The sequence below is a fragment of the Schistocerca cancellata genome, chromosome 6, assembly GCF_023864275.1.
Source record: "Schistocerca cancellata isolate TAMUIC-IGC-003103 chromosome 6, iqSchCanc2.1, whole genome shotgun sequence".
Classification (NCBI taxonomy): domain Eukaryota; kingdom Metazoa; phylum Arthropoda; class Insecta; order Orthoptera; family Acrididae; genus Schistocerca; species Schistocerca cancellata.
The window spans coordinates 699,679,300-699,704,022 of record NC_064631.1 but is presented as its reverse complement, the minus strand read 5'-3'; the positions used below and the strand labels follow the sequence as shown (position 1 = coordinate 699,704,022).

The following is a 24,723-nucleotide window of genomic DNA, read 5'->3' as shown; positions in this document are numbered from 1 at the left end:
TCACAGTGAGTTTTCCGTGTTGTGTCTTTTGGTAAGTGTTGCGAACGGCCATCATACTGTCGCTGGGTGTGATTTTTTATCTCTTGCTAACAGAAACCAGACTGTCGCCATGCTTTTTAATTGTGTGTCTACTACGTTACTTGTCTGATTCCTGTGTATTTTATTAACATTGCCAACTCCTTTGCTTTCTGTTTTAACTTTCCGCATTTCTCCGCCACTTTACACTTTAAGTCACCGTTTTATCGCCTGTTTTTCTTGTTTCCTTTCTTCTTCCGTTTTTAAAAAGTCTGTAGGCTGTAGAGCAGCGTACTAAGCTGCTGCCACCTGCCCCCTTCGGGGAGGAATTGAAAATCAGTAAAGAAAAAAAAAAGTTTGTCTCGCATAGTTTCCTGCCATTATGTAGACAGGAGTGACACCACCAGCAGCCGCCCATTGGTTAACATATTTTAAATTTACGTAATTTTAGCCTTTGTATAATAGAGCTTTTCTGATGGACAACTATAATTTCACAGTGTAAACGCCCAGAAGATGACCCCTACGTCGGGTCGAAACCTGTTGGCGGAATTCTAACAATAATAAATGCGATTAAGACTGTTCTTAAATTATTGATTCCTTTTTAACCACGTGATGCCAAATCAAGCGCGTGGAATCGTACGCTCTGTACAATGCGAAAATGAGGTAGCAGTGGACGTGTACGCGAGAGGTCAGCGCTTTGCAGTGGAGTGCTACCTTTGCCGCGCGGCCTTTCAGCCCCCGACTACCTGCTGACAGAGCGGTGAGGCCGCCGGACACGTGCTACGTACGACCCGCCGGGTCGGCGGGTGGCGCTGCGCTTCGCGGGCTCCGACGCTGAAAGCCGCACACGGCACGTCCACCATTAGCGGATTGGCGCCGCTGTGATCGCCCCGACACAAGCCGACTGCAGACAGCTGTGCGTCCGCGCCCTCTGTCCGGGGCGAGGGGCAAAGGCCGCCCTTCTGCGCGATCCACACGTCCGCGCACACCTGCTGCCAGCCGGAGGCTACAGAGATTTTCACTCGCCGCTTTAGGCCCGGAGCTGCTGCTGCCAGAGAGACCAGTAACCTTCATCTCCTGAACCGCTCGCAGGTAATTCACAAACTGCTTGATGCTCGGATTTGGACTTTCGTCTCTCTTTATTCAGACGGCTGAGCTTCAACCGACGAGAAGGATTCTATGGCTGTATACTGGGTGGTTATAATCAGGGAGGAACCACAGGGCGACGGACGAAAATATTGCTCAAATTCAGGATTTTTCTCCCGTACTTGAATGTAGTAGACAATGATGGTTTGCTGCAATGAATACAGTATATTGTTGTTGTGCTCTTCAGTCCTGAGACTGGTTTGATGCAGCTCTCCATGTGCAGCAATCCTGTGCAAGCTTCATCATCTGCCAGTACCTACTGCGGCCTACATCCTTCTGAATGTGCTTAGTGTATTCATCTCTTGGTCTCCCTCTACGATTTTTACCCTCCACGCTGCCCTCCAGTACCAAATTGGGGATTCCTTGATGCCTCAGAACATGTCATACCAACCAATCCTTTCTTCTAGTCAAGTTGTGCCACAAACTCCTCTTCTCCCCAATCCTATTCAATACTTCCTCATTAGTTATGTGATCTACCCATCTAATCTTCAGCATTCTTCTGTAGCACCACATTTCGAAAGCTTCTATTCTCGTCTTGTCAAACTATTTATCGTCCATGTTTCACTTCCATACATGGCTACACTCCATACGAATACTTTCAGAAACGCCTTTCTGACACTTAAATCTATACTCGATGTTAACAAATTTCTCTTCTTCAGATACGCTTTCCTTGCCATTGCCAGTCTCCATTTTATATCCTCTCTACCTCGACTATCATCAGTTATTTTGCTCCCCAAATAACAAAACTCCTTTAATACTTTAAGTGTCTCATTTCCTAATCTAATACCCTCAGCATCACCCGACTTAATTCGAATACATTCCATTATCCTCGTTTTGCTTTCGTTGATGTTCATCTTATACTCTCCTTTCAAGACACTGTCCATTCCGTTCAACTGCTCTTCCAACTCCTTTGCTGTCTTTGACAGAATTGCAATGTCATCGGCAAACCTCAAACTTTTTATTTCTTCTCCATGAATTTTAATACCTACTCCGAACATTTCTTTTGTTTCCTTTACTGCTTGCTCAATATACACATTGAATAGCATCGGGGAGAGGGTACAACCCTGTCTCACTCCCTTCCCATCCACTGCTTCCCTTTCATGTCCCTCTACTCTTATAACTGCCATCTGGTTTCTTGACGGTGTAGTTGGGATTTTTTCGAGGCCGCCACGAAAGAATTTGATCGACGGTTGTCACTGTAACTCTGGTTGGGGTTACTCGAAAAGGACCTAACATCTATGGCCAAGTACACTCAAACACAACGGTAAAGATGAGCTCCTGTTTACCAACCACCATTACTGGATATCCAGTTGGAATACACATGCCAAAAAACCGGCATCACGCAGGGAAGCCGTACTGTGCACTGAATGCAGACAAGCTATACCCACCCCCCACATAGTGAGATGATCTGTGGCCGATTTCTCGCTAATATATAACTAACTTGACTCTTCCAGGAATGCAGCGGCTGCAGCAGACCGGGATACATCGCCATCGCCTGCCACGGTATTGATACAAGATACGCACACTAACAAACCCAACCTTACATGACCTGTCGCAGCTAGTAAGCCACTACTGCTCTTACTACCCATCCCACTGTCGCAGAGGTTTTTTTTTCCACGGCGCGAGCCTTGGTACTTTTTTCCCTCTGCTCTTCAAATCGTCACCCTCATTTACGTTTCGTCCACAATCTATCACCTGATGGACCGTTTTAATGCGTAATCTTACCGACACGCGCGGGTAACATCATAGCCCAGCATCCTGTGATCCAGACAACTAACATGTAAACAGATGTGACAGTAGAACTTTTGCTCTAGTCACCACGTTGGTGCGGTGGTGGAGGGGGCCTATCTCTCTTCACCCGAAACATCATTGAAATCGGATGAAAATTATAGCTTGGGCGACGACAACCATGGTTTTGAGGATACCACGTTTTTAGTTTGATATACATTTATGATATAAAAAAGAGACAAAGCTTCAAATCTATGGGATATCATCGATGCCTGGCACGTAACAACTATCGCCCCAGCTAATGGATGACCGCTTCATGTTACTTTGACCTGATAAGCCATCATTGTCGTCCTCGACTCCCTTTTCGTCGGTGAACGCTTCGCCGCAGGGCTCTCTGTCTTCACAGAATCGGTCCATTTCATCCCGATTTTGATTTGAAGGGTATTTGTCTCGTGGATTACTGCAGTATGGCCGACATTGAATAGTCATATGGCCAACTTGAAGCAATCTTCACAATTTCGCCTTGGCTGGACGTTTTTTAGTTTAATTTCTCCAAATTAAATAATTGAAACTTTCGTTCACTTTTAGAGTAAAATAGTCCAAACAACGCCACAGCAAATTAGATTTCTTCAAGACCCAAAGTACCTCAGGGACGCAATGAACGGCGTGAGCAAGGAACCAGTTCTCTAATGCCGAGGCGTGTCCGTGCACTCCCGATTTCAAACGCTCACAGAATAGTTACTTTTTGGAGCTGGCGCATAATATTTTGGGAATAATTCTTTCAGGAATAAACAGTCTAATACCGTAATAAAAGTATTTATAATTTTGTCGACCGTCATCCTATCGTTCCCCCTACTTGATAGGGCCTTCATGAAGAAGAAGTGATCGTAGAACGAAGAAACATTGTGAAAATATTTCCAAGGACATGTGAATCAAACATTTTAATTTCAACTTGAAAGGGGAATATTTATTTATTGCGTAAAATATTTACGTCCCAGGTTGCATACTTTGCTCGATATGGCGTCCATCTGCATCCAAAACTGCCTGAGACCGCGCCATAGATTGCTCTGCTACTGCCCAAAACAACGGTCGAGCGCGGAGTGTTCAGCTGTCGCGATACAGTTCTTGCAATGCTGGAAAAATGGCACATTGCGTCCAGCCTTCTTAGTCATGGAAACAGTAACTTCTTCAACAATTTGTGGCGCTGTTGGCCGTCGCCTCTCCTAGGAGCAATTCCCAAGTCTCCACATAATTAAAACTTCCGAATAATGTTTTTTAGCCTCGTTGCGGGAGGAAGACCTCACCGTATTCGTTTAGTGTCGGTATTCGCAAAGAGCAGCAGGCCTATTGTTGTTGTTCTGATAAAAACAGCTCTATCATTAGAGCACTTCTCACCCTGTTCAAGCTCATGTTGAATGTCTGCAAATTAATGCAAACTGATGCTTGTGTTTCAACCCTACGTCGCCGTACCAGTACCGGGCCTATGATTCCTATAAGGTTGGGCACCAATATCGTAAATAACTTTCCGTCTACCCACTGTTTCAAACTGTACGTGCCAGAGCACTCCACTGTACAGAGTAACCACATTCATTTTATTTTAGAGATGGACTCAATAGATTTTCGACTCATACCCTGCCCAGTCTCCCCGAGACGTTGCCACGAAAGACCCAAACGCGAAACCTTATTTCATGTCCGTCTTACGTGTATGCAGTCGGGTTCAATATACCTGTTTTCTGAATTTTGTGAGGAGCAAAAATTTTCTGGAAGGGGAAAGGTTTCGTACTACAACTTGGAAACATCAGCGACCTGGAGGTGGTGTCTGACAATGGGGCAGAAACCAAGGGGTGCGCGAGACATATTAAGCGAAGTATGGCACCGTAAACTTCATTCGAATTGTTTCTTGGCGAACTAGGATTATTTCTCTGTACTGCTACACTACACAGTAACGCCAAGTAAGTATCACCAGCCTTACATTCATTCACGAGTGAGGGTTACAACGGTCACTTCCTCTATACTACTAATCAGTGCCCTGTGTTACGTTCACAAGACTCTCAGATCCGACCACTGGATTGGTAAACGAGAACCGCATACATTCTGTCCCACCTGATAACTGTCTAAAATGAAAAACGCGAATGACACACACAAAGGCACAGCAAGTTTGCTCTGGAACTAATAGAATTTATCGTATTCTGTACGACCTCGTCGTCTCTGCCCCATTGTCAGACAGTACGTCCAGGTCGCTGATGTCTCCAAGTCGTAGCACGACACCTTTCCCATTCTAGCAAATTTTTGCTCGTTAAATGGGTAAATTCCTCATAAAATTCAGGAAACTGTTATATTGAACCCGACTGCATACGCGCAAAACTTATAGAACCTCACCCCCGCGCTACAAAGCCCAAGGGTCGTATTCCACCCTCGCATGGGCCGCCGGTTGGCTCTCGATCTTGCGACTTACAAGTAATCTCCTACAAAATATTTTAACGTGCAGGCCTTTCGCCTAGTCAGACTCCAAGGCAGACTGTAGGCACTTCAATTGCCCATTCCCTGCTAACACTCGTAGAAGTTCCTCAACATGCTGCCTCCTGCCAACCCTCTCAGAAATTTCTTTTCTGAAAGATGTTAGGAAATATCGGCAATCCTTCTAAAATCCCTCGCCTTTAAAAACACATTGGTTGGTAAGGAAGTATTTAGCTTGATTAATGATAGACAGGCAACGCCTATGGCCCCTCCTCTCCCCCAAACTCCGTCGGATAATGGATAATCTGCGCAGGTGCTCACGATAGCGGACAGGACTAGCCGATGGTAGCGGTCAGGAAATGGCAGGTTACTGATGAAGTACAACAAAACACATATATAATCAGTATCTAGGAAGGTGGTAGAGATAATGGGTAGAGGATGGAATACGTAGACCTTTAACCCCGTCAGAAATTAATAAGTTAAGAAGTCCACGAACAACTACTTCCATCTTAAAGTGTCGGTATTCCAATGTACCAGAAAACCATGGTAACTTGGGCAGAGAGTACCAGCACCACGTGCCGGAAGATTTCCGTCTACCCCTGTCCTATCAAAAGTTTCGGAACGTGCTTCCTCAGAAAGTGAACGGCAAACCCGTGCTATCACTAGTTCTATCGAACCTCCAACATTGTGACGTAATTGAACATGGCACGATTACTGAAAACAAGAAACGGTTAGAACTGCCCACGAATGCCTGCATGTGTTACTTCTGCAATGTTCGTCGATGCGGCCATGTCAGTACTTCATACACCCTGTTAGGATGGTTGCAGCCAGGAAAGATACGGGACTACCACACGCTACTGCTAATTCACCGGCCTCTCAGTGTGCCCGCACACTTGTACCTCGCCTCAGGAGTTAAACACCTTTCATGCCATCCTAACCGGTACACAAGGTGTCACTCATATATGCTATCTGTGCCTATTCATAAAACAAAACCACATGCAAACAGCTTCGTTGTCGCTGCTGTCGATCTCTGAAAGAATCTGTCCTGCGCTCTTTGCACAATTCAATGCCGTGCTGCTTTTCAGAAAAAGGTTCAACTTTTCCTTCTGTCACACTCATAGCGTTTCCCTAAAATTAACCTATGCCACCAACTTTCCCTTTGTCAACTCTTTAACCCAGTGCTCTTAAGTTCACTAAGTTCTGCTACTTTCACTTTTTTCTCTCTATGAGTCACGCCACCTTCTCTCTCGTTATACACTCCTGGAAATTGAAATAAGAACACCGTGAATTCATTGTCCCAGGAAGGGGAAACTTTATTGACACATTCCTGGGGTCAGATACATCACATGATCACACTGACAGAACCACAGGCACATAGACACAGGCAACAGAGCATGCACAATGTCGGCACTAGTACAGTGTATATCCACCTTTCGCAGCAATGCAGGCTGCTATTCTCCCATGGAGACGATCGTAGAGATGCTGGATGTAGTCCTGTGGAACGGCTTGCCATGCCATTTCCACCTGGCGCCTCAGTTGGACCAGCGTTCGTGCTGGACGTGCAGACCGCGTGAGACGACGCTTCATCCAGTCCCAAACATGCTCAATGGGGGACAGATCCGGAGATCTTGCTGGCCAGGGTAGTTGACTTACACCTTCTAGAGCACGTTGGGTGGCACGGGATACATGCGGACGTGCATTGTCCTGTAGAATGATGGGTTCGATGACGGTTTGGATGTACCGTGCACTATTCAGTGTCCCCTCGACGATCACCAGTGGTGTACGGCCAGTGTAGGAGATCGCTCCCCACACCATGATGCCGGGTGTTGGCCCTGTGTGCCTCGGTCGTATGCAGTCCTCATTGTGGCGCTCACCTGCACGGCGCCAAACACGCATACGACCATCATTGGCACCAAGGCAGAAGCGACTCTCATCGCTGAAGACGACACGTCTCCCTTCGTCCCTCCATTCACGCCTGTCGCGACACCACTGGAGGCGGGCTGCACGATGTTGGGGCGTGAGCGGAAGACGGCCTAACGGTGTGCGGGACCGTAGCCCAGCTTCATGGAGACGGTTGCGAATGGTCCTCGCCGATACCCCAGGTGCAACAGTGTCCCTAATTTGCTGGGAAGTGGCGGTGCGGTCCCCTACGGCACTGCGTAGGATCCTACGGTCTTGGCGTGCATCCGTGCGTCGCTGCGGTCCGGTCCCAGGTCGACGGGCACGTGCACCTTCCACCGACCACTGGCGACAACATCGATGTACTGTGGAGACCTCACGCCCCACGTGTTGAGCAATTCGGCGGTACGTCCACCCGGCCTCCCGCATGCCCACTATACGCCCTCGCTCAAAGTCCGTCAACTGCACATAAGGTTCACGTCCACGCTGTCGCGGCATGCTACCAGTGTTAAAGACTGCGATGGAGCTCCGTATGCCACGGCAAACTGGCTGACACTGACGGCGGCGGTGCACAAATGCTGCGCAGCTAGCGCCATTCGACGGCCAACACCGCGGTTCCTGGTGTGTCCGCTGTGCCGTGCGTGTGATCATTGCTTGTACAGCCCTCTCGCAGTGTCCGGAGCAAGTATGGTGAGTTTGACACACCGGTGTCAATGTGTTCTTTTTTCCATTTCCAGGAGTGTATATCGTGAAAAGCAATGGTCCCATAACACTCCCCTTTGGCACGCCAGAAGTTACTTAAACGTCTGTAGACGTCTTTCCATTGCTAAAAACATGCTGTGTTCTGTTTGCTAAGAACTCTTCAATCCAGCCACACAGCTGGTCTGATATTCTGCAGGCTCTTACTTTGTTTACCTGGCGACAGTGCGGAACTGTATCGAACGCATTCCGGAAGTCAAGGAAAATAGCATCTACCTGGGAGCCTGTATCTAATATTTTCTGGGTCTCATGAACAAATAAAGCGAGTTGGGTCTCACAGGATCGCTGTTTCCGAAATCCATGTTGATTCCTACATAGTAGATTCTGGGTTTCCAAAAACGACATGATACTCGAGCAAAAAACATGTTCTAAAATTCTACAACAAATCGACGTCAGAGGTATTGGCCTATAGTTTTGCGCATCTGCTCGACGACCCTTCTTGAAGACTGGGACTACCTGTGCTCGTTTCCAATCATTTGGAAGCTTCCGTTCCTCTAGAGACTTGCGGTACACGGCTGTTAAAACGGGGGCAAGTTCTTTCGCGTACTCTGTGTAGAATCGAATTCGCTCGTCTCGAACTAAAATGCGGAACTTACGGGACTAAATACATGTACAGTTTGACTCCCGGCGGTTGGAACAGTGTAATTCGCATCTTTTATGTAAAGAGTTAATTATCAGAAAGCTTTGTTGGGGATTATTGAATGCTGCCCCAAAGTGAATGTGAATACGAACGTCTAATAGATTACGTAGTTGATTTTGTGTGCCAATAAGTCACTATCTAAGAGTTGTAACTTACACCCTTCCTCTCTATAAACTGCATAGTAATAAGAAAATTAAAACAGATACCTCATTAAACAGGATTATCTTTACTACCAAATTATTCTGAAACGTGTCAATAGTAATCTATCAGCACCGTTAGATATCTGTTGGAAATGTCGTGTGGCTAGGGCCTCCCGTCGGGTAGACCGTTCGCCTGGTGCAGGTCTTTCGATTTGACGCCACTTCGGCGACCTGCGCGTCGATGGGGATGAAATGATGATGATTAGAACAACACAACACCCAGTCCCTGGGCAGAGAAAATTTCCGACCCAGCCGGGAATCGAACCCGGGCCCTTAGGATTGACAGTCTGTCAAGCTGACCACTCAGCTACCGTGGCGGACAGATATCTGTTGAAAGAACTGTACTAGAGTTCAAACGTTGGAGTCATCAGATGGCAGGTGACATGCACTACATGAGATGTATTTAACAGCAATTTGCAGCGTTAGAAAGGAACGGGGCAGGGGTTTGAGTATATTGTTCTGCGTGAGAAGCGTAGACGACGTAGAACTCATCACGTATGGAAGATCCACAAATCAGATGCAAGAGATACTATTATTATTAACATGGTAAATGTCGCTATTGTTAACTGAATGAGGGTGGAGGGGGGGGGTGGGTCAGTATGTAACTAATATTTGTGTTGCTAAGTTGAAAGTAAAGAGAACACTGCTAGAACGAATTTTAACTCAGCAGCGAAGTGGGCGCTGACTTGAAATACACTGGCAGAATTAAACTGCCTGCTATGCCGGGATTCCAAACATTCAGAAGCAAGTCTATCTATTGAGCTGTCGAAGTACGACTCACGACCCGGTGTCACAGCCTTACTTCCGCTAGTTGCGTCCGCAATATCTTTTCCCCCAAGAGAGCAAGTTGCGGGATAACTTCTCTTTGCGTTTGGAAGGTGGCGGAGTTTCCTATGGACGTAAAGCAGTGGTGAGGGTCATGAGTCGTGAGTGGATAGCTCAGTCAGGAGAGGGCTTGACCGCGAAACGTTAAGGTCCCAGGTTCGAGTCCAGCTCCGGTACAGTTTCAATCTGCCAAGACGTTTCTAAGTGAGATTTTAAAAATTTAACACAGATTTTATATTTAAGACTACAGTAAATAAAAAGAAGGTTATGCTGCTTAAAACGTTTCAGATATGCGAGATTTGACATGCATGTAACATTTCGATTGCGCGTTCAGTACGTAGTATAGGGAACAGTTCTCTGAATCGGGGAGGGAGGGGCGAGGGGCAGCAGGTGTTTCTAGTTTTTGCAGTACTCATCGAGCGTGTCTGTTTCTGTGTAGGAATGCTGTTGCAGGTACTTCGTCTTAAGGGGGAAAAGTGGAAGTAGAAAGGATTAAGTGTGGTCTACTGGTGGCTGCATTTACTGACTGCCTGTAAGGCATGATAGAATTATATCTTCCGTTTTGATTTTCTCTAGTACGACTTCTCGCGCTATTCCTTTCCCGTCGGTCTAGTACATAGAGGCTTTGAACTTGCGTTGGGCTGTATGCGTTAACAGAAGTTTTTTAATGAAGTTTCAAAGTGGAAACACTAAATTATAAAAGAATTGACGACACAGCACTGGATGAAAATAACTACCCTAGATGAGGGATATAATTCTGGAAGCCTTTCCAGACACGAAAGTAACAGTCGACTTTAGGCTTGGTAGCGATAATGAATACTGTTATAACTAAGAAACAATTGTGGAACATCCACGAATGACTGAACTATTTAGTAAAGTTGCAAGTCCTCATATAATAATAAGCGAATTATTTCAGGTGTTGACAGACTGCGGACGTCGGCACAAAACTGAAAAGGAAGTGATTTTAATATGGAAAGACTTCATTCCAACTGTTACAAATCAGATAGTATGCAACCAGAGCAAAATATACTGGACCACCAATCCAGCTGGCAAACGCTTACAGAACATTACAGCACAGCCTAAGGATAATGTACGTATTGATGGTATGGATACCGAACCACAAAGGAAGCGTTTTCAATGTCTGACAAGAAAGTAACAATGACTGAGAAAACGGTTTTGTCAGGCAGAAATGTTTGAAATATGTTACCGGATCTGACTACGGATTCCTCTTATTGATAAAAATACACTCCTGGAAATTGAAATAAGAACACCGTGAATTCATTGTCCCAGGAAGGGGAAACTTTATTGACACATTCCTGGGGTCAGATACATCACATCATCACACTGACAGAACCACAGGCACATAGACACAGGCAACAGAGCATGCACAATGTCGGCACTAGTACAGTGTATATCCACCTTTCGCAGCAATGCAGGCTGCTATTCTCCCATGGAGACGATCGTAGAGATGCTGGATGTAGTCCTGTGGAACGGCTTGCCATGCCATTTCCACCTGGCGCCTCAGTTGGACCAGCGTTCGTGCTGGACGTGCAGACCGCGTGAGACGACGCTTCATCCAGTCCCAAACATGCTCAATGGGGGACAGATCCGGAGATCTTGCTGGCCAGGGTAGTTAACTTACACCTTCTAGAGCACGTTGGGTGGCACGGGATACATGCGGACGTGCATTGTCCTGTTGGAACAGCAAGTTCCCTTGCCGGTCTAGGAATGGTAGAACGATGGGTTCGATGACGGTTTGGATGTACCGTGCACTATTCAGTGTCCCCTCGACGATCACCAGTGGTGTACGGCCAGTGTAGGAGATCGCTCCCCACACCATGATGCCTGGTGTTGGCCCTGTGTGCCTCGGTCGTATGCAGTCCTGATTGTGGCGCTCACCTGCACGGCGCCAAACACGCATACGACCATCATTGGCACCAAGGCAGAAGCGACTCTCATCGCTGAAGACGACACGTCTCCATTCGTCCCTCCATTCACGCCTGTCGCGACACCACTGGAGGCGGGCTGCACGATGTTGGGGCGTGAGCGGAAGACGGCCTAACGGTGTGCGGGACCGTAGCCCAGCTTCATGGAGACGGTTGCGAATGGTCCTCGCCGATACCCCAGGAGCAACAGTGTCCCTAATTTGCTGGGAAGTGGCGGTGCGGTCCCCTACGGTACTGCGTAGGATCCTACGGTCTTGGCGTGCATCCGTGCGTCGCTGCGGTCCGGTCCCAGGTCGACGGGCATGTGCACCTTCCGCCGACCACTGGCGACAACATCGATGTACTGTGGAGACCTCACGCCCCATGTGTTGAGCAATTCGGCGGTACGTCCACCCGGCCTCCCGCATGCCCACTATACGCCCTCGCTCAAAGTCCGTCAACTGCACATAAGGTTCACGTCCACGCTGTCGCGGCATGCTACCAGTGTTAAAGACTGCGATGGAGCTCCGTATGCCACGGCAAACTGGCTGACACTGACGGCGGCGGTGCACAAATGCTGCGCAGCTAGCGCCATTCGACGGCCAACACCGCGGTTCCTGGTGTGTCTGCTGTGCCGTGCATGTGATCATTGCTTGTACAGCCCTCTCGCAGTGTCCGGAGCAAGTATGGTGGGTCTGACACACCGGTGTCAATGTGTTCTTTTTTCCATTTCCAGGAGTGTATAAAGGCTTAATAAAACTTAGCCATTCCTGAGGGCCACATTCATGAGGGAAAAATAACAACTGGCATGAGGTCTGGATTGCAAAGACAGAAGATATGTCTTCAGTTCTTGCAGGGACCCCATTACAAATTCCACCTATCGCATCCATCTGTCACATTGACAGGTCATGGCAGCTGTAGATAGTTATTTTGTAGTTTCTTCGGAATTTTACTCCAAGAACGTCGCTTACACACCAACAGAGAAACTGGATGAAGTGCACTGGTATCAGAAGGAACTGCATCGAAAAGTGAATCCATTTTCAAGCTATAAAACAATGACGTTCACTTCGAGCAATGTCATACCTTTCTCCTGAACTTTTCGCTCGTTGACCATCGTCTGTGAGTGATCACGAAACTGGACAAAACACTCATGGTTTAGATTAGATTAGCTTAAATTAGTACCCGTTCCATATAACATGAATACGACACTGCGTAATGAAGTGGAAAGTGTCAGGTTAATGAAAGGTGTGTATACAAGATATTGCGTTACAGAAAATATTACATGACACTAGATATGTTTAATTCTTTTCCTTTTGGGAGGAGGGTGAGGAAATTATGTACTTACTATATCCTAAAATTCATTTAATGCGTAGAAGGTGTTGCCCTTCAGAAATTCTTTTAATTTACTTTTAAATGCTATATGGCTATCTGTCAGCCTTTTGTTGCTATTAGGTAAGTGACCCAAAGAATTTTGTAGCAGCATAATTTACCTCTTTCTGAGCCAAAGTTATATTTAACCTTGACTAGTGAAGATCATCTTTTCTCCTAGTGTTGTAGCCATGTACACTGCTATTACTTTAGAACTCGTTCGGATTGTGAGGCTACAGTGGAGATCCCTAGCTCTTTAAATAAGTGTCTGCAGGATGATCTTGGATGATCTCCAGCAGTTATTCTGATTACACGTTTTGTGCAATGAACACTTTTTTACTCAATGATGAGTTACCCCAGAATATGATGTCATACGAAAGCAAAGAATGAAAGTAGGCGTGGTAAGCTAATTTAATGAGATGTATATCGCCAAAATTTGCAATCACTCTAATAGCATGAGTAGTTGAACTCAAACGTTTAAGCAGATCTTCAGTGTGTTTTCTTTTAAGTTCAACCCCTCATCAATGCATACACCCAGAAATTTTGAATATTCTACCTTAGCTACCAATTTCTGATCGAAGTCTATATTTATTAATGGGGTCATTCTATTTACTGTGTGAAACTGTATATACTGTGTTTTGTCAAAGTTTAATGCGAGCCCATTTGCAGAGAACCACTTAATGATTTTCTGAAAAACATCGTTTACAATTTCACCAGTTAATTCTTGTCTGTCAGGTGTGATTGCTATACTTGTATCATCAGCAAAAAGTACCAGCTTTGCATCTTCGTGAATATAGGATGGCAAGTCATCAATATATATATTAAGAACAGCAGAGGACCCAAGACTAAACCTTGCGGCACCTCATTCTTGATTGTTCCCCAGTTTGAGAATCCACCAGTTTTTTGCATACTATGTGAACTACTGATGGCCTCAGGAGAGCCAGTCATGACAAAACTCTACCATCTGGTGAGCAAGATGTATGAGACAGGCGAAATACCCTCAGACTTTAAGAAGAATATAATAATTCCAATCCCAAAGAAAGCAGGTGTTGACAGATGTGAAAGTTACCGAACTATCAGTTTAATAAGTCACAGCTGCAAAATACTAACGCGAATTCTTTACAGACGAATGGAAAAACTGGTAGAAGCCGACCTCGGGGAAGATCAGTTTGGATTCCGTAGAAATGTTGGAACACGTGAGGCAATACTGACCTTACGACTTATCTTGGAAGAAAGATTAAGAAAAGGCAAACCTACATTTCTAGCATTTGTAGACTTAGAGAAAGCTTTTGACAATGTTGACTGGAATACTCTCTTTCAAATTCTGAAGGTGGGAGGGGTAAAATACAGGGAGCGAAAGGCTATTTACAATTTGTACAGAAACCAGATGGCAGTTATAAGAGTCGAGGGGCATGAAAGGGAAGCAGTGGTTGGGAAAGGAGTGAGACAGGGTTGTAGCCTCTCCCCGATGTTATTCAATCTGTATATTGAGCAAGCAGTAAAGGAAACAAAAGAAAAATTCGGAGTAGGTATTAAAATTCATGGAGAAGAAGTAAAAACTTTGAGGTTCGCCGATGACATTGTAATTCTGTCAGAGACAGCAAAGGACTTGGAAGAGCAGTTGAACGGAATGGACAGTGTCTTGAAAGGAGGATATAAGATGAACATCAACAAAAGCAAAACGAGGATAATGGAATGTAGTCGAATTAAGTCGGGTGATGCTGAGGGAATTAGATTAGGAAATGAGACACTTAAAGTAGTAAAGGAGTTTTGCTATTTAGGGAGTAAAATAACCGATGATGGTCGAAGTAGAGAGGATATAAAATGTAGACTGACAATGGCAAGGAAAGCGTTTCTGAAGAAGAGAAATTTGTTAACATCGAATATAGATTTAGGTGTCAGGAAGTCGTTTCTGAAAGTATTTGTATGGAGTGTAGCCACGTATGGAAGTGAGACATGGACGATAACTAGTTTGGACAAGAAGAGAATAGAAGCTTTCGAAATGTGGTGCTACAGAAGAATGCTGAAGATAAGGTGGGTAGATCACGTAACTAATGAGGAGGTATTGAATAGGATTGGGGAGAAGAGAAGTTTGTGGCACAACTTGACTAGAAGAAGGGATCGGTTGGTAGGACATCGAGGGATCACAAATTTAGCATTGGAGGGCAGCGTGGAGGGTAAAAATCGTAGAGGGAGACCAAGAGATCAATACACTAAGCAGATTCAGAAGGATGTAGGTTGCAGTAGGTACTGGGAGATGAAGAAGCTTGCACAGGATAGAGTAGCATGGAGAGCTGCATCAAACCAGTCTCAGGACTGAAGACCACAACAACAACATGTGAACTGTTTATTTTAACTTTCTGCACTCTTCCAGTTAGGTATGATTTAAAAATTTTGAGCACAGTCCCATTCATACCACAGTACTTGAGCTTATCTAGAAGTATTCCATGATTTACACAATCAAAAGTCTTTGATAGATCACAGTAAACCCCAATGGGTGACTTGCGGTTACTCATAGCAATTAATATATCATTAGTGAATGTATACAGGGTGAGTCACCTAACGTTACCGCTGGATATATTTCGTAAACCACATCAAACACTGACGAACCGGTTCCACAAACCTAACGTGAAGACAGGGGCTAGTGAAATTGTTTAATACAAATCATACAAAAATGCACGGAAGAATGTTTTTAACACAAACCTACGTTTTTTTAAAATGGAACCACGTTAGTTTTGTTAGCACATCTGAACATATAAACAAATACGTAATCAGTGCCGTTTGTTGCGTTGTAAAATGTTAATTACATCCGGAGATATTATAACCTAAAGTTGACGCTTGAAACACCCGACGTTCAGCTGCATGTTGTAACAAACAGCTGCAACATACATCGCGTTTCTACAGAATGATCTGCCAACGCTGCTCGAAAATGTCCCACTGGAAACGCGTCGACGTATGTGGTATCAGCGTGATGGTGCACCTGCACATTCCGCAATTAACACTAGGCTGACCCTTGACAGGATGTTCGACGGCCGTTTCATAGGACGTGGAGGACGCATAAATTGGCCTGCCCGTTTTCCTGGTCTTACACCTCTGGACCTCTTTCTGTGGGGTACGTTAAAGGAGAATGTGTACCGTGATGTGCCTACAACACCAGAGGATATGAAACAACGTACTGTGGCAGCCTGCGGCGACATTACACCAGATGTACTGCGGCGTGTACGACATTCATTACCCCAGAGATTGCAATTGTGTACGGCAAATGATGGCCACCACATTGAATATCTATTTGCCTGACATGTCGGGACACACTCTATTCCACTCCGTAATTGAAAACGGAAACCACGTGTGTACGTGTACCTCATGGTAATGTACATGTGCGTCAGTGAAAAAGACCAATAAAAAGGGGTTAGCATGTGGACATAATGTGCTGTTCCAGTCTCTTCTGTACCTAAGGTCCATCACCGTTCCCTTTGGATCCCTACGTATTTCGCTGCTCTCCGATACACACGATCGAACAGCGGAGGAGTGGTACTAAAGCGTCAACTTTAGGTTACAATATCTCCGGATGTAATTAACATTTTACAATGCAACAAACGGCACTGATTACGTATTTGTTTATATGTTCAGATGTGCTAACAAAACTAACGGGGTTCCATTAAAAAACGTAGGTTTGTGTTAAATGCATACTTCCGTGCATTTTTTTATGGTTTGTATTAACCAATTACACTAGCCGCTCTCCTCACGTTCGGTCTGTGCAATCGATTCGCCAGTATTTGATGTGGTTTACGAAATATATCCAGCAGTAATGTTAGGTGACTCACCCTGTATATTGCATTTTCCGTTGAAAAACTCTTCTGGAAACCAAACTGACATTTTGTTAAAACTTTATTTTTGCAAAGGTGTGAAGCTACAATACATAACTTTTTCAAGAATTTTGGATAAGGCAACTAATTTAAAGCTTTCCACATTAAATCAAATTACGTAGGTGAGACATTCGCAGAGGGTTTTGGTAACATCCCTCTGGTAGCATTCTATCGTGGCTGCATTTGCCCACCAACGGTACTACGTGTTCTGAGGTGGCCGCGGCGTGACTTACTTGAAGAAGTAGGACCCGTTGTAGCCGAAGAAGGGCACGGTGTACGTGAGCATCCAGATGTTGCCGCCGCCGCAGTCGTAGTACGGCTTGCTCCACTTGCCGTCCTCGTACGTCACGCTCAGGATCTCGTCCGGCTCCCGCGGAGTGTGCGCCGTCTCGTTGAACGTGTACGTGTTGAAGCCTGCAACACACACGGCGGCGCCGCGTGTACTCGCGGGTCTAAGGGCACACAGCAATGGACAAGGTTCAAATGCTTCAAATGGCTCTGAACACTATGGGACTTAAGGGGCTCCGGAACGCCCTATACTTGCAATGTTAAAATAACTCTTATAAATTACATCTTTCCTCATAAAGTATTTGAGGTTGGAAGTTGAACTTACTTATTTATTGGAATATGGGCTACAACTTAACACAGGGATTTTACAAAATTTTAGTTCAATTATTAAAGATGATTTTTTTCAATTCTAATGAAAATTCACAAAACTTTTTTTGCAATTTTTTATTTATATATTCAAAAATATACAGTTTTTTGGAAAAAGGCTGTGTTAAATTATGCAGGTGGTACTGTGTAACATTTACTGAAAGTTTGAAACAAATATGTTTGGAAGATCCTTAGAAAACATATAATTAGTATGAGAAAGTAAAAGTTTTGGGAATCGAGCGACAAAGATTGGATTAACTTTTTAGTGCATTCCAGGTCCATAGGATGGATTATCTTCATCCTCTGCAAACTCCTCCTCCAGCTTTCTCTTGTTCCTCCTCCTGTTTACTCTTGCTTGTATTTCTAGACTCTTTACAGCCCTGCCTGCAGCCCGAAGGCGTTCCTTGTCTAAAGCAAGCATCGCTCGTACCATGTTAGAACCTAACTTCATTCCCATATTTCTAAATACCTTGCACCTTACAATGTTGCCATCATTGAAAGTCGCAACAGCATCATACACACCAAAGTGAAGTGTTTCTATTCCAACAAATACAGTCTTGGGGATTCTCGACCATATAACACTATTTACACTTTCATTGGGGTTTTGAGTTTTTCCGTGAATACACTTTTTCAACAGTTCAGGTGCTGCTAAGTCTCTGAAAATAGGTTTTATCACCTGCATTATTGCATGAGGCAGACTATGCTTATGAGTGTACACTTCACCAGTTAGCAAGCCTTTGTTATATTTACACCAACTGTCTTCTCCTTTGGGGCACAAGCTATGTTGAAGAAGTATGAAAAAAAAAGAGCCCAAACAGCCTTCTTCATTTCGTCGACACTTTATGTATTTTGCCTAATAGCCATTCCATAATAGATCTGTATTTTGTCAATTACACTGTCAGTTAACCTTCCCGTCCCATCAAACCCTTTACCATCACTGAGTTTTTGTTTTTTGTACGAAGCTTTCAGTCGCCGAAGTCATGTTCCCATTCACTTCTGTACGTGTCCAATACTCTCAAATTTCTGCACTAGAACATCATCACCATAGGGCTTCAGTCCTTGAACATGTTTGAAACTTTTAGAATCACCGTCACCAAGGTAATTAACATATCGCACTTTATCACACGCCTCAGAACGCTGGAATATACTGGCAACACCAGCCACTTACATTCCTCCACTACTGCCCCTATAGTTAGCTTTGCAATTATTTTCATGTGTACCTTTATATTTTTGTGGACATCTGCAATACTTTGATATTACTGCTACATCTAAAGCTTTCCCTGTATACATACTGGTGGCAGATACTACACCATCAAGAGATGTGTGTCCCTGTTTATGCCAGGTACCATCGAACGCTGCAGTCAAATCTCTGTTACCATTATTTTCCGTTACTGCCTCTTGCACAGCGTTCTTAATATATTCTATACAGACATCTTCTACTTTAGACCCTATTAATTTATTACAGGTCGTAAACTTGGTTGGGGGATTTGGAAGATTCATGATGCCACAGAAAATTGCACCTGCAGTAGCACCCTTACCAATTGAACGCAAGGAATAAACAAATCAAATGCTGTGTTCGTAGATTTTGCTACCATTTTCTTCAGTTGCAATTACTGCAACACTGTTCCAAAAGGTGGTCATGTATGAACACTTATCACATTTCAGTTGTATTTCACTAGCAAGTCCTACGTGCTTTATTATGGAGAGTTCCAGACCAACTTCACTACAATGAATACATCTTACACAGTTTGAAAAAATTCCTTTGAGGACCGACATATCAAATATTTCATTCACATCTGATTCACCCATAAATCATTCATAGTTTTCACTCATTGAACCAAGCTTCTTCTGTGAAGTATTTTCTTTCCCACTTTGACTGCTATGGGCAGGTGTACTTGAGAGGTTAGGTTCACTCACTTGGTTATCGTCTTTATTGTTTACAGTAATAACACATACCTTTGGCTTTCCAACATTTCTCCTTTTCTTAAAAGCCTTCAGAGGATTTCTAATAACTTTACTTTTACTCATTATTATACTTCAACAAAACAGAGACTGAAGAAACAGAATTAATTACAAATATGTTCGAGATAACGACAGAGTAAATAAACATGAAACAATCGACAATCACACCAGCGATATATATTGAGCCATCACAGGTTGGCCACAACACATACTTTATCTCACATCACTAAAATGTACCTGATGAACACGGACGTTAATAATAACACCATTTGACAGCAGTTTAACAGCGCCACAGTGGGTGACGCCCATGTAGAACACATTTCAAAAAAAATTTAAAAATAGTTGTAGTCTTCGGAATTGAGTAAATTATATATCTATTAAAAGGTAATAGTCAGCAGATTCAGAAAACGCAAAAAAGTAAAAATTGAACTTTTCATGATTTTGAGCCTTTCCGGAACCCCTTAACATCTTAGGTCATCAGTGTGGTGTCACCGCCAGACACCACACTTGCTAGGTGGTAGCCTTTAAATCGGCCGCGGTCCGTTAGTATACGTCGGACCCGCGTGTCGCCACTATCAGTGATTGCAGACAGAGCTCCGCCACACGGCAGGTCTAGAGAGAGTTCCTAGCACTCTCCCCTGTTGTACAGCCGACTTTTCTAGCGATGGTTTACTGACAAAATACGCTCTCATTTGCCGAGACGATATTTAGCATAGCCTTCAGCTACGTCATTTTTACGACCTAGCAAGGCGCCATTACCAGTTACTATTGATGCTGTAAAACATGTACCGTCAAGAGCGATGTTCACCAATTATGGATTAAAGTTAAGTATTCCAGCAGCTACGTACGTTTTTTGCTTGTATAATTCCCTTGTCCTGTTCCAGACCTCACGCCAGCCTGCGTGAGCTTAAACGCGTGCCTTTCGGCTTCCTCATAGTGGGTTGGCTGTCTTGCCAATCTACAACAATCAGTCCCCTAGAACTTAGTGCTACTTAAACATAACTAGCCTAAGGACATCACACACATCTATGCCCGAGGCAGGATTCGAACCTGCTACCGTAGCGGTCGCGCGGTTCCAGACTGAAGCGCCTAGAACCGCTCGGCCACAACGGCCGGCAATGGACAATGGTAAAGTAAAGTAGATGACATATTTTGATTGCGTTACAAAATATGTAAAATGGTAAAACATTTTTGTTATTAACCGATATCGTTCGGGCGACGATAATAAAATACTTGACTTCCTGATCCGGCTTATTAAAAGAAATAAAGTTATTTTGCGAAGTAGTGAACTTCAGATGGATTCCTAGGATCAGCATCTGTGATTGGTCGGAACTTCTTCCGCAATGGAAATTTATCAATCAACATGACGCCAGGTTTGCGAATACTGATAAACGAAGCATTGTTCAAGAATGGCATTCTATCTAGGCATTTTTTACAAGTGTTTCAGTTCCCTTTTTTCATAATGAATGAAAGACACTACTTTGGTCAAATTTTTTACTAAACAGAACTAGCTATGATATGAATAGCAGATAATCGTCAGATCTAAACTGAGAAAAAAATAAATGAGGCGCAACATTACAAAAATTAGTGATTGTGTCACTATAAATAAAACCGACGATAGTACCACAAATAACACTAAGATATAATGAACTTATTCATACCTAGTCCTGCTAACTTGAGTTTGTCAATAATGGTAACAACGTAACGCAAAACTGCTTAAAAAACTACAGGGCATACAATGGAAAAGATTATGTAGTCAGTCACCAGGCCTGGGGACAAGTCAGTGGCTATTGCATTGGTTCACTGGAACGAAGACTCTTCCGTCACAAAACAAGAAAACTGTTGTTCTTTATTTTCGTTGTCTTCTTTATTTTTTAATGGACTATAGTTTGTGAAGTCGAATAATATAAAATTCTGTCAATTAAAGGAAGAATCTGGTATTCACGGTATAAGTATCTATATCAGTAGTTACAGCACCCGTTGCTGATCCTGGTACACGCCGAATAGATAGATGCTTTCATCTTTTATCTATAGAGAGAATTTTACCGTGCAGACTCTTGCTTCCTAAATTTTTATTTACAGCTGTCTTAAGTTGGAAGGTTCTGAATCCGTAATTGATTGCAGAATAAAAAGAAAGTTGGAATAAATGACACATCTGAGAGGAAAATAATTTAATCAAATAAATTGACGTCATCACTCTCAGACTTGTGGATGAGTAGGAGTCTGAAACACGACAGTTAAATGTGCATTCAGTGTGACTTCAAGAAGCATAGGGAAACATCTCCTACACATATTGCCTGGGAGACATTGCTCTTCCAGTTTTTGTTTGGACTCAGTATTCAGGCCACGAGTGGCCTACCGGGACCATCCGACCGCCGTGCCATCCTCATGGAGGATGCGGATGGGAGGGGCGTGGGGTCAGCACACCGCTCTCCCGGCCGTTATGATGGTATTCTTGACCGGAGCCGCTACGATTCGGTCGAGAAGCTCCTCAATTGGCATCACGAGGCTGAGTGCACACCGAAAAATGGCAACAGCGCATGGTGGACTGGATGGTCACCCATCCAAGTGCCGACCACGCCCGACATTGCTGAACTTCGGTGATCTCACGGGAACCAGTGTATCCACTACGGCAAGGCAGTTGCCTAGTTTTTGTTTGAGGAAAGATATATTCAATAGATAACGTCGAATGTTTTTTGTTTATATGAATAGCTTGTGGAAGAAGAGGCAGTCAGAAATGACTGTCAGAATAAGCAGTGGGACAGGGTAGCTTTAGGTTCGTGTTGGTAATGTCGTGGATAAGAAAAAGTATCCCACATTCACTTGAAGACAATGGCAAAGTAGTGCTACCGGACAAGCCCACGGAAGGTATGGATTGTCCAGACTTAGCTCCTAATTTCGGTTCGCTCAGTAATGAAATGTTTCCTGCATATTGTAGCCAACCGACCAACTTGCTTCGTTTGGACAATGCAGTCCAACAAATTATTTATGATGTCAAGTGGCTTTTCCGTCGGTTTTAGATAGAAAAACATTATAACAAATGAAAAGCGCTAGTCTGGATTTGTTCTACAATATTTAGTGTATTTACATGTTTTCGGCTCACGGGACCATAATCAGACATCTACTGACTATGGTCGCCACAGAACTTACAATGTTTGTATACGATATTGGAAAATAAGTTACCCATCTAGATTGAAGAACTAATACACCGAAAATTACACCTTTAGCATTCCGGTGTCGCTGCAATTTAAAAAGTAAAATCTGAACAATATACAAATATAAAGGGAGCGAACAGGAAAAACGTTAACGCTATACTCAGAAGCTGCGGCCATATAAACATGTAATAGGTCCAATGAGAACAGGCCTTGATGAGACAACTTCAAGATGTATTAAACATGGAAGGTAATACAAGTACCAATTAAAAGAACGTCTTAACACACACTATATGGACACCGTAGGCAGTTTCAGTAAAATAAAGGAACTCAGTCAATACAGGAAGTGGAGTAATATAAACGAACAGACAGTGTGAGAAGTAATCAAAGATGGCATTTACTGTATGTTCCCTAACATTCCCTCATTTTCATGCGCCTATTGATTTCCGTTTGTTTTATTAATATTCCCTAAGCTCTTCGTATATTGTGTAGATACGATGGATATTTTTTAAATTGGTTTGTGTATCACTCCACATGTTTTATACGTCTTGATGTAGCCCCTTCAGATACTAATTTTATTTTATTTTCAAGTTTTGTTCATTAATATAAACTGTTATGTAGGCATGCATTTCCAGTTTTGAGTTAAAGTTTGTCCTGTTTATTCCCTTTGTATTTACTTATTGTTTAACTTCTTACTTTCTACATTGCATTACAGTCACACTGTCAAAGATGTTGTTTACTGTACCTTAGTTCTACAATGTGGATGTGGAATGTCTCTTCCAGAGTCACATTCAAGTATTGTAACTACCTTTGAGACAGTCGTCAGTAAATATCTGATGATGGCTTTTTTAGCCGAAAACCGATTAATATACTAAATTAATACCGTAGAACAAAACCAAACCACCGCTTTTCATTTATTAAATATTGATAATATAATAAGTTGCGTATTAAATCTGTAATTTTCTGTTCTTCTCACTGGCTGCTTGTGATCTACAGAAAAGTCTAACTCTAGCTGTGGAATGCCTGGAGCGATTTCAGGCAAAATCGGTGGGCAGATCCATGTGATGTAGGACACTACTGGCGTCCATATTTGTGGAGATGGGAGAGGTAAATAGGTGATGTTGCTGTTGTCGCCATCAGTCCAGAGACTGGTTTGATGCAGCTCTCCATGCTACTCCATCCTGTGCGAGCTTCTTCATCTCCAAATACCTACTGCTACCTAAATCCTACTTAATTTGCTTAGTCTATTCATCTCTTGGTCTCCCTCTACCAATTTTACCAGCCACGCTGCCCTCCAACACTAAATTGATGAGCGCTTGATGCCTCAGAACATGTCCCTCCTTTGAGTCATGTTGAGCCACAAATTCCTCTTCTCCCGAAATCTATTCTGTACCTCCTCATTAGTTACGTGGTCTATCCATCTAATCTTCAGCATTCTTCTGTAGCAACACATTTCAAAAACTTCTCTTCTTGTCTAAAATGTTTCATCGTGCATGTTTCACTTCCATACATCGCTACACTCCATTCAAATACTTTCAGAAAAGACTTCCTGACACATAAACCTACACTCAATGTTAATAAATTGCTGTTCTTCAGAAACTCTTTCCCTGCCATTCGCAGTCTACATTTTACATTCTCTCTACTTCGTCCATTATTAGTTATTTTGCTCTCCAAATAACAAAACTCATTTACTATTTTAAGTGTCTCATTTTCTAATCTAATTCCGTCAGCATCACCTGATTTAATTCGACTACATCCCACTACCCTCGTTTTACTTTAATAGATGTTCAGCTTATATCCTCCTTTCAAGACATGGTCCATTCCGTTCAACTAGTCTTCCAGTTCCTTTGCTGTCTGACAGAATTATAATGTCATCGGCAAACCTCAAAGTTTATATTTCTTCACCATGGATTTTAATTCATTCTCCAAATTTATCTTTGATTTCCTTTACTGCTTGCTCAATACATTGATTGAATAACATCGGGGATAGGCTACAACCCTGTCTCACTCCCTTCCGAACCACTGCTTCCCTTTCATGCCATTCGACTCTTATAACTGCCATCTGGTTTCTGTACAAATTGTAAATAGCCTTACACTCTCTGTATTTTACGCCTGCCACACTCAAAA

At 43.6% G+C, this 24,723-nt stretch overlaps 1 protein-coding gene across 1 annotated transcript in view; it reads right to left on the bottom strand.

Moving 5' to 3' along the window:
• The window catches only part of LOC126088483 (probable G-protein coupled receptor CG31760), a 777,830-nt gene that overhangs the window by 723,063 nt on the left and 30,044 nt on the right, over positions 1-24,723 (bottom strand). Inside the window, exon 3 of the mRNA XM_049906625.1 lies at positions 17,062-17,280. Within this exon, the coding sequence (XP_049762582.1) occupies positions 17,062-17,280 (219 nt within the window). The remainder of the gene's footprint in view (positions 1-17,061; positions 17,281-24,723) is intronic.